The 11768-nt window shown below is 33.3% G+C and overlaps 1 protein-coding gene across 1 annotated transcript in view; it reads right to left on the reverse strand.

Annotated features, from left to right (window-relative positions):
* Nucleotides 1–2781: 2781 nt before the first annotated feature.
* Nucleotides 2782–11768, reverse strand: part of LOC140447910 (carboxylic ester hydrolase-like) — a 148304-nt gene continuing 139317 nt past the window's right edge. The window contains exon 11 of the mRNA XM_072540833.1: nt 2782–3004. Within this exon, the coding sequence (XP_072396934.1) occupies nt 2824–3004 (181 nt within the window). The 3' untranslated portion in view covers nt 2782–2823. The remainder of the gene's footprint in view (nt 3005–11768) is intronic.

Raw genomic sequence — 11768 nt, forward strand, 5'->3', positions numbered from 1 at the left:
ACCACTCCGCCACTTGCGTCTGAACGATGGAAGAAATCGCTTAATACATAAGAGTCCAAGAACAAATTTAAAATTTCATGTTTATCACACCACACTTCACTAACACAAAATCATCATCATCATCATCATGCAACCTCTTCTGTCCACTGCTGGACATAGGTCTCTCCCATTTTTCGCCACTCTTCACGGTTCTGTGCTTCTTGTTGCCATTTCTTGGATATTCGTCTAATGTCGTCCATCCAGCGTGTTGGTGATCGCCCTCTTCTGCGTTTGTCTTTTCGTGGGCGCCAGTCAATTAGTTTTCTGGTCCATCTTATGTCTTTCAGTCTCGCTATGTGACCTGCCCAATTTTATTTCAGCTTGGGTACGTTCGACGACATCACTGATACCTGTTCTTTTCCTTAAGTCTTGATTCCTTATTTTGTCTTTTTTTTTTCACGCCGTGAATTGATCTTTTCATGCGCCTTTGTGCCAGTCGCATTTTTAGTGCTGTTGTTTTTATGAGCGTGAGAGTTTCTGCTCCGTATGTCATAATAGGAAGAACGCATTGGTCAAATGTCCGTTTCATAATTATCGGGATGTTGCTCTTAAAGATGTCTCTTAGTGAACCATACACCGCCCAAGCAAGTGTTATTCGTCGTTGAAATTCGCAGGTCTGGTTGTCCTTGCCTATTCTGATTTTATGACCAAGATATACGTACTTTTCTGTCAATTCTACCACTTGATTTTGGATAATTAGGTGTTCGCTGGGAACTAAATTTGTCATAAATTTGGTCTTACTGATGTTCGTTTTTAGACCTATTGTTGAAGATACGTTTTCTAATTCTTGTACCATTTGTTGTGCTTCACCCAGATCTTCGGTAATAAGTACTATGTCGTCGGCAAAACGCAGATAATTGAGAATTTCTCCATCTATTTTTATTCCCCTATTTTCCCACTCTAGCATTTTAAAGGCGTATTCGAGGACCGTTATAAATAATTTAGGCCCTGTCTCAAACTTCGCTTAATATGAATTTCACTGGAGGTATCATGTAGTTTTACACGCATTGTGGCGTTTTGGTATAATGTTTGTACTAGCTTTGTGAGCCGGTAATCTATTCTACTATTGTTCAGAGCAGTTATAATGCTGTCTAATTCCACAGTGTCGAAGGCTTTGTGAAAGTCTAAGAAGAGAAGTACCAGTGGTCTGTTATATTCTAGCGACTTTTCTGTTCAGGTCTTTACTGTTTGCAGGTGATCGTTTGTTCCGAATTTTGAGTGGAAGCCAGCTTGTTCTCGGAGCTGGTAGAAAGTAACACAAAATACTTCTGGGTAATTTAGAGACACCGCCAATTCCTCCAAATATTAAATTTTGTACCTCAAACTTCTAAAATCTAAGTGACAAACCGTCAACTTTTGAAATTGATTTATACATTTGAAACTTAGGGCCATATGCTAGGATCCATAGCTTTCTCAAAATGTTGGTTATAAATACTCACTTAAAAGGATGAATACTGGTCTGGAACTTTAACTTCAGAGAGCTACTCATAGCCTCGAGAAAATGGTTCTGTATTAGTTTAAATATATTTTTAGTAGACATTGACGGGTCTAGCCTATAAACATACAAGTCCGTATATTTAGGAACACCATTAAATTATAGGTTTAGTTTTATATCTTCATTATTTCCAATCGTGACTTTTCTTCTGGACTTTTTCCGAGAAACAGTTTGCCAATGACTTTCTTTCGACTCAGGTATTACATCTTGGTTTAAACTAATATACTTTTTACATTTTGCAGCAGTTTTAGCTTCTAAAATAGCACTGGAAGTTTGTTTTATAGTAATTTGAGATTTTTGAGAACCTTTGGCAACGCTGTTATGGTTTTGTTTTTTATCCTCAGGTTTTTTATCTTAATTGATAAACATCGGATTTCCTTTTTTATTGGGATATAAAAAGTTGATTTGGTCTGTTAATACCTTTATTTGTTGAGGCAGACCATTAATAATAAGATCTTATTGTTTAATAAATTAATTAAATATTTTTATATCTACCTTATTGTCAATAAAAACCTGCTGAATAGCATTTAGGAAATCATCGTCCAATTTAAGGTTAGACGTATCCTCTAGTTCACAGCAAACAATGCCACTTTTATTTATGTATTTCACATGATTTGAAGATTTTGCACAACCAGGATGATAAAAACAATTGCATTTTATACAAATTAAAGCACTTACAACTTTTTTTGAGTACTTTAGACACATTTTATTTAATGCAGCATTTTCAACGTGTGTGCTGGTAATTCTTTTTGTATTACCTTCCTAAGTTATAAATAACATACAAATATGTTTGGCCAAAAAGTCTTCCTTGCTCCCTTGAGTGGTAAGTTTATCTTACCTGTGACTCAACTGTACCTATAAGAATTGACAACATAGTTTCTAAAGTTGTTATTACATACTGTAATATTGTTTTATTTATGATGTATGCTGTTTCAAATGACCCATTAAAAATCTCTTATGGGCTTGGAGTCTAATAGACCCAACCCTACGATAAACTGAGCGAAACTGTCCTATAACAGCCAACCATCCGTATGTAACTAAGATAGAAAATCGGTAAGGACGTTTTCTGTTAAACGGAATCATTTTATACATAATGTAAGTAATTTGTAACTGATTGTCAACGTTTAAAGATCTTAAAAATACATTAAAAAGCTTGATTCATTCTTTTATTTTTGTTTCTTCATTTGATTCAAAATTTTGTTACAATACAACTGAAAAAATAATAAATAATTAATAAAATATAATGCTTAAACATGCAGGAGTATTTTATTTGCAAAAGTTTGTATACATCAGTAAACTATCCTAGGATGCTGTAAATAATCAAGAAGGATATTCTTAATATGAAGGTATTGCCTTGGATTTGAATATATTTTAAACTTTTTATTTATATTAACGTAGTTGATACTAGATGGTTTTACAGTTGGCCATACAAGATTTAATAATTTAGAGTCCCTTGATGGTGTCGGATTCCTAAAAAAAAAAAATTAGAATGAAATTCTATAAGGGTAATTCCAGCAATAATCGACACAAGTCGGTGGGGTCACCCTCTCCGATTTGGCTGAAATTTTACACAAATGTTGTACTAGACAAAAAACATGATTGTCAAATTTTCAGACCTTAATATTCAAAATGGCGGCCGTGGCGCGCTATTGAAATTTCACGCTTTTTATCATTTTTTTTTCGTGTTTGGCCGATTTTTTTAGAACAGCGAGCTAAATATGCTTAAACAAATATCCACTATAAGTTTTCCAAAGTAAAATTTCCTGCTGAACACGATCCCGGTGTCAGAATTGCTATATGATGTCACGTAAAGCCACAAAAAGCGAAAAAACGCGCTTTTTTTGAAAAATTCATATCTCAAAAACACCCTCTTTAATTGTTTTTAAATTGTCACAAAAGACGCCTTAATACAAGTAGTTTCGAATAAAAGTTGTCTCAGAAATCCTTTTTATATGTTTGAAGCCGCTGCGCCCTATAAAAGTCAAAAAAAAGCGATTTTCCCGCCTTTTTTAGCGCTTTTCCTTCGTTTTTCAGCTTCCAAATAACTTTTAGAGGTTTTCTTATAACGTATTCGAATTCTACGGAAAATTTTACACAAAAAATGACTATTTTGAATTTATTTACCACCGATTTTACCGTTTCATAGGGGGCGACACAATATTAAACGCAGAATTGCACGCTGTAATCAATACATGTTTTGCACTAGGATTTTATTATTATACATATTATAATATTTGTTCGTCTGTCTATATACACAAAGGTACGTGTGTTTGTGTGTGTGCGTGCGTGTGTGTGTACATATATTTATGTATATATTATTCTTATATATATTATCATAATTAAATAAATCACCAAAGCTGTTATAATTGTGATATAATATTACTTTATTTTAATATAATAATATTTTATTTGTCATTTTTCTGTTTTATAAAGAGACCAAAGTTACATTTTGTCCTGCCTAATTTTACTTGAAGGTGATTTTTATGTTCGCACACAGTTATAGGATATATTGATAAACTTTCTAAAGAAAATATGGAAGCTGAAATATCAATTTTACCAGAAATCAAACCGAACGTTTATGCGTGGCAAGCTATAAATGTACAACTGACAGTTCCTTATAATTATATTCTAAATGATGTAACTGTGTGCGCACATAAAAATCACCTTCAAGTAAAATTAGGCAGGACAAAATGTAACTTTGGTCTCTTTATAAAACAGAAAAATAATAAGTAAAGTATTATTATATTACAATAAAGTAATATTATATCACAATTATAACAGCTTTGGTGATTTATTTAATTATGATAATATATATATATATATATATATATATATATATATATATATATATATATATATATATATATATATATATATATATATAAGAAAAAGTAGTCCAAAGTTTTTTGACTAGTTTGGAAAAAATATATGTAAATACTTTTTTCTTTTTGGGTGTGGTAGTCAATAAAAAATAGAGCTTTGCTAAGGCGTACTATTTATTCTGAATCCAAGCTTTCGGTGGTTTTTTGCCACCTTTATCAAGGTCTACAAAGAAAATTACTATGAAGTAACAAACTGAATGGTGCCAAAAAGGCTGTAAAAAACTATAAAAAACTTACCCGAATGTAAGATTCGTGGCATAAACAACAACGTTAAATAACATGATAAAACTGAGGTTGCAACTAAACTTAAAAATGTTACTGTTAAAAAACACTTTAAAAATTACTAAAATCGTTACAAGTTAAAAACAAAATGTAGGACGACATGTTGAAAACAGTCGTCGTTGCAGGCTTGATTTCAGTCACATTTCACGTTTTCAGTCACATTTTCTGCTCGTGAAATGTGACTGAAATCAAGCCTGCAACGACGACTGTTTTCAACATGTCGTCCTACATTTTGTTTTTAACTTGTAACGATTTTAGTAATTTTAAAGTGTTTTTTAACAGTAACATTTTTAAGTTTAGTTGCAACCTCAGTTTTATCATGTTATTTAACGTTGTTGTTTATGCCACGAATCTTACATTCGGGTAAGTTTTTTATAGTTTTTTACAGCCTTTTTGGCACCATTCAGTTTGTTACTTCATAGTAATTTTCTTTGTAGACCTTGATAAAGGTGGCAAAAAACCACCGAAAGCTTGGATTCAGAATAAATAGTACGCCTTAGCAAAGCTCTATTTTTTATTGACTACCACACCCAAAAAGAAAAAAGTATTTACATATATATATATATATATATATATATATATATATATATATATATATATATATATATATATATATATTATATATATATATAAGCATAATATATACATATATATATATATATATATATATATATATATATATATATATATATATATATATATAAAGTAGTTAGTTATTATTGACCGACACGTTATGTAAAATAAAGTTTTATTTTGGGGTTGCAGTCATTAATAGGGCAGGAAAGTGAAACTCTTTGTTCTTTATCTAGCTTTCGCAAAATTTATTTGCTTCTTCAGGATATGCTAAAATATGGTATCAGTAAATACAATGAAATTAAAATTAAATAGCATTGTATAAAACTAGTATAAAAACTTACAACATGAGGTTAATCCATTAAATTTTCAAATTTACAAAACATTAAAACTTAACTTATTAAAATTATCTAGTTATGTAAGTACAATATTTTAATTTTATTTAATTTTGTACAAATTCATTATGACATTGATTATGTTGATGTTTGATTTATGTCAGAAAGACACTCGTTTCTGTTTATTATATTTTTTGTTGTTGATAACTAGCAGATTGTTATTATGGTTACGTACAAAGTGGCGCCAAATATAAATATTTAAATTTTTTGAAATTATAGTATTTATAGTCAGAAAATCTAATATTAGAAAATTATAGTATTCATTTTCGTAAGATAGAATGTAATTATAGATATTGATAAACTAAGCAATTATAATAAAACAATTAGTTTAAGCAAATGTGATATTAGTCTAATAGATATTTTTAGTAGATAAGTTAGAAAAATTAAATCTAAAACTTATTAGTGGCCCTAATGAAATTTCACCTTATTTTGTACATAAATGTCGTTTTGTTCTGTCTCCTGTATTACTAAGAATTTCACTTTTCCAGAAGAGTGGAAAAAAAGTTATATTTCTCCTATTTTTAAGAATGGTAGTAAAACAAGTATAGAACATTACAGACTTATTTCCAAAATTTCTATTTTGCAAAGATTTTTAAGTCAATTATTGCTTCAAAAATATTTTTTCCAATTAAAAGTTTAATTATTCCTGAACAACACGGCTTTAGGCCGGGTAGGTCTGCAACCACAAATCTAGTGATCCTAGATGAATTCATTTTGGATGCCTTTGGGAAGGGGGCTCTGGTCTATACCGACTTCTCAAAGACATTCGATAGGGTTAACATCAAGATTCTTATAAAAAAACGAGAAGCACTAGGAATTCATGGATCCCTGCTTGAGTGGTTGGAGAGCTACCTGACAGACAGGCTTTAGGTTGTCAAAGTCAAGAATTGTCTTTCTGAAGAGATTTTGGTTAGTTTCTTACAATGGTGTACAAATAATGACGTTTCACTTCATATCGATCCATGTAAAATAATGCGCTTTTTTAAAAACTCACAACCTATCTGTTTTAATTACTCTATAAATAATATATTTCTGGAACCAACAAACAGTTTAATTTTAATTTATAATAAATAATTTTATTTGTAATAAAGCTTTTTAATTACTTGGATTTTTAAAAAGAACCTTGTCAGAATTCAATAACCTAGATTGTTTTAAAAGTGTGTATTGTTCTATGGTTAAATCAGTTATGGAATATTCCAGCACTATTTGGTCTCCTTTATATAAATGTCATATTGAAAGCATTTAAGAAAGTTCAGAAAAAATTTCTGCGCTTTGTAGACTATAAATTTGGGACTTCGTCAGAAGATATACTGTATTGTGACATTTTAAAATTACTTAATATACCAACATTAGAAAATCATCGTTTAATGCTAGACTTAATTTTTCTTTTCAAGTTTGTCAACGAAATGATAGATTCGCCTCAAATTTTGCAGAGAATAGGTATTAGGGTTTATCAAAGGTGCAAAAGATCTGAGGATCTTTTTCACTTAGAATCCACAAACATAGATTTCACAAACAAACTATTGTCTAAATAGACCTATAAGACGAATGTATGTCCATCTGGAAATGGCTTAGATGTAGACTTTTTTTCTAGCTCTCTGAATAGTTTTCAAAAAAAGCTGAAAAATGTTCTTAAAATATAATGTAGGCTGTCACTGTAAACTGTCATTTAAGTATTTATTCTATTTATTTGTCTTGTGTAAATTGTATGTAATTATTATTGAGTTCTAAAACTGTTAATATAAGATGAATTATTTAATGATTGTAATTATTGTAATTGGTTTAACCGTAAATAAACTATTTATTTACTTATTTATTTATTTATTTATTTATTTATTCATTAAAAGTTGGTATAATTCGAAATTAAATCTTTTGCGCCACTGCCCTTGATCGTTTATAGCTTCAAATATTTTGCGGAGTATCTTAGACTCGAATATTCCCAGATGTTAGGACCGGTATCAGCAGTGTTTTGTAATAATTTTAGATTTTCTTTGGATATTTCTTCAGTGGAATTGTTTTTGGAGTCCATAGCATGCCCTGTTTGTAAGGTTTATTCATCTTTTAATTTCTTTGCTTGTTTTATTGGTGTGCCGTGTGCGCCGTGCCGGTGTAGTTTCCAAGAAGGAGGAGTTCTGAATTGAGTAGGGGCTCTTCAGTACTTCTTGAAAAACACACTCGGAGGGTGGTAGTTCTCAACCTCAACACGGCGCGTCCCAATGGCTGATAGGGAACGTCCTACAGATATGTGGGGCAGGTGTGAATAAGGCTCTGCCAAATAAACACCCGCGGATCAACTGAGAGCATGGCATAGGGCAGCTGCTATGTCATTACAGGATCGGAGCGGTAGAGAAAATCTCTTTACCGGTCTAATACTGAATAATCACAGCCGGTAATTATGATTTAACCGGTTGTGACACTGCGAAATCACCGAATGTTTGCCGGTATAAGCAAACCCCCACTTACTGACCAACGGCTTCGGGCGGATGGTCTGCATTAAAGATCCTTAAGGATTCTCATGAACAACCACAAATGGACGTAAATCAAACAGTAGCCCCGAGTGCCCTGCGTCCCTTTAATGGGACAGGGGTGCGAATAATCCCCGGGTGGAGAAACAAATTTAGTGTAAGCGATTTAAAACGCATAGCAACGTGGAATATAAGAACACTTTATGAAGCAGGAAAATTAACAACAGTCATGCTAGAAATGGAGAGATTAGACATACAAGTATTGGGCCTTTCAGAAGTCCGATGGCCAAAGTCTGGAAACTACACCAAGGATAATAATACTATTTTCTACTCAGGCAAAAGCACTAGAGAACACAGCCATGGTGTTGGTATTATTATCAACAATAACTTAAAAGAGTTTGTGACAAATTTCATTCCCTTTAACGAACGTATGATGCTACTTCAGCTGAAAGCCAAACCTCTAAACATAAATCTAATCCAAGTGTATGCTCCAACATCTGATAGCAATGATGCTGAGGTCGAAAAATTCTACGCGGACTTAGAACTGTTAACAAAAAACATAAAGAAGCAGGAGGTAAAAATAATTATGGGCGACTTTAATGCTAAAGTCGGTCGAGGAAAAACTGGAAATATAGTAGGAAATTTTGGGTTAGGTAAAAGAAACGAAAGAGGAGACAGACTAGTCCAGTACTGCCAGGAGAAAGAATTGGTCATAACAAATACATACTACGACCTACCCTTACGAAGATTATACACGTGGACTTCTCCAAAAGATAACACCAACAATATAATCAGAAACCAAATAGATTTTATAACGATTAACAAAAGGTTTCGTAATGGAGTACAAAGTGTAAAAACCTATCCAAGCGCAGATGCAGATACGGATCATATTCTATTACTAGCAAACGTCAACATTAAACTCAGGAAACCGGAAAGGAAAAAAGTTAAAACCACCAAAATTAACATCAAAAACCTAAAAGACGACAACTGCCAACAGCAACTAAACGCAGAGATAAATAAATTAACTGAAGGAAGCGTTGAATGGGCAGATATGAAAAAAGCCATACTAAAAGCGGGAAAGGAGGTCCTAGGCGAAGAAGAGAAAACCACTAAAAAAGACTGGATGACACCGGAAATAGTTGAGCTAATAAATGAAAAAAGAAAATACAAAAATAAAGATGAAAATAAATATAAAACCATCAAGAATAAAATCAAATATGAAATCAGAAAGGCTAAGGAGGAATGGATGAACAAAGAATGCCAGGAATTGGAAGAACTCAGCAACAAACATGACACCTCAAACTTACATAAAAAAATGAAAGAACTTACAGGCAACACCAGACAAAGAAGAACACTCATAACAAGAGATAATAATGGAGAAATACTTACTGAAGGGAGCAAAATAAAGGAAGTATGGGAACAATATATAATCCATCTGTTCCATGACGAGAGAGAAAATGAACAAGATATAGGTGAAGAAAAACAATACCTACAAATTTTACCCTCAGAAGTAAAGAATGCCCTACAGAATGCAAAACAAGGAAAAGCACCGGGTCCTGATCAAATTCCAGTTGAACTGTTAAAAGCCTTAGATGACGGTAATATAAAGAGACTCACCCGAATTCTCAACCACATATATGTAGAGGGCAACATCCCGGAAGAATGGCTTAAATCGATATTTTTACCTCTACCAAAAAACAACAATCCCAAACCATGTAATGACTATAGATTGATAAGTCTAATGTGCCACCCTTTAAAGATTCTCTTGAAAATTGTTCAAAACCGAATTTATAAGAAATGTGAGAAGCAGATAGATGAAACTCAGTTTGGCTTCAGAGGAGGCATGGGTACAAGAGAAGCATTATTTGCGTTGACAGTACTCTTGCAGAAATGTCGGGAATATAACAAGAGTGCATATGTATGCTTCATAGACTTTAGGAAGGCCTTTGACCGAGTGCAGCATATGAAGTTAATAGATGAATTAAAAAACATCAATTTAGACAAAAAAGACATTGAGTTTATTAAGGCTATATACTGGAACCAGAAAGCAGTAGTAAAGGTGAACGATATAGAAACAAATAATATACCGATTGCGAGAGGGGTTAGGCAAGGATGCGTCTTGTCTCCGACGCTTTTCAACGTGTACTCAAAGGTCATATTCAGAAAAGCCTTATGGAAAAGAAAAGAGGGAATAAGAATTGGTGGAGAAATCATAAACACCATGAGATTTGCAGATGACACGGTAATTATGGCTGAGAGTATAGAAGAACTACAAACTTTACTAGATGCAATAAATAGTGAATGCATTCAAATGGGACTTGACATCAACACAGATAAGACCAAATTTATGATAGTATCAAGGAGTCCAATAAATAATGAACAACTAACTCTTGGTAGACAGCAAATAGACAGAGTGACAAAATATAAATATCTGGGAGCTTACATCAACACAGAATTAGATCCAGACCAAGAGATCCGGGTACGAATAGAAATGGCAAGGGCAGCGTTCTTAAAATTCAAACAATTGTTCTGTGACAAAAATCTGAATACTGCGCTGAGACTGAGGTTTGTTGAATGTTACGTCTGGTCGCAACTATTGTACAAGGTAGAAACATGGACACTAAAAGCGCAAATAGTTAAAAAGATTGAAGCCTTTGAACTTTGGATATACCGGAGAATGTTAAGAATTCCATGGACTGCCAGGGTCACCAATGAGGAAGTGCTGAGAAGGATAGGTCGAGACAAAAAATTGTTGAGAACGATAAAAGTACGCAAGACTGCATACCTTGGACACATACTAAGAAATAATAAATATAGTCTTCTGCAGGTCATCATGCAGGGTAGAGTCGATGGCAAAAAGGGAATAGGTAGAAAGAGGAAGTCATGGCTGCGAAATACTCGAGACTGGACAAACATGACTGTAGACGAATTATTCCACGTTGCAAAAGACAGAGAAGCTTTTCAAAATGTGGTCGCCAACCTCCGTTAATGGGGACGGCAAAGGAAGAAGAAGAAGTCACTAGCGAGCCAAGGTATGTGAAGCTGCCAACACGTTCAAAGGTATGACTTCAAAATGCTGTTTCTAGGGAACGTTGCTCAACATCTCGCTTGCTACACAATATTATGTTAATGTCATCAGCGTATGCTAAGATTTGTATAGGTCTATTGTAAATAGTACCGCCGTTTCTAATTCGTGTATCTTATACTGCCTTTTCCAAGGCAATGTTAAATAGGAGGCATGCCGGAGCATCCCTTTGTCTAAGTCCATCCTCTATCTCAAAGGATCGAGAATTTTCTTCTTCTATTCTCCTCCTTCTCTATCTTTTATCCTTTGTAAGGATGGGGTGACGTTATTCCACAACCACAACCACCTCTCCAACCTCTCCATGCCTTTCAGTCATCTGATAATGTTTCCAAAGTACCTCAATATATTTTGGATGATGATTGCTGTAAGTCTAGTATTGATGTCGAGTTCTGTCAATATTGAGACATTTGTGCGAGATACCCACATTTTAAAGGTGATTATACGTCGTGAATCGGACTTTTTAATGGTCCAAGTTTCTGACGCATAGGTAGCTAGAGGAAAGATAAGCGTCCGTACTAGGCGCAGTTTCGCGTTCGTGGTTATGTCCGTCTT

Source organism: Diabrotica undecimpunctata, chromosome 8 (genome assembly GCF_040954645.1).
Source record: "Diabrotica undecimpunctata isolate CICGRU chromosome 8, icDiaUnde3, whole genome shotgun sequence".
NCBI lineage: Eukaryota > Metazoa > Arthropoda > Insecta > Coleoptera > Chrysomelidae > Diabrotica > Diabrotica undecimpunctata.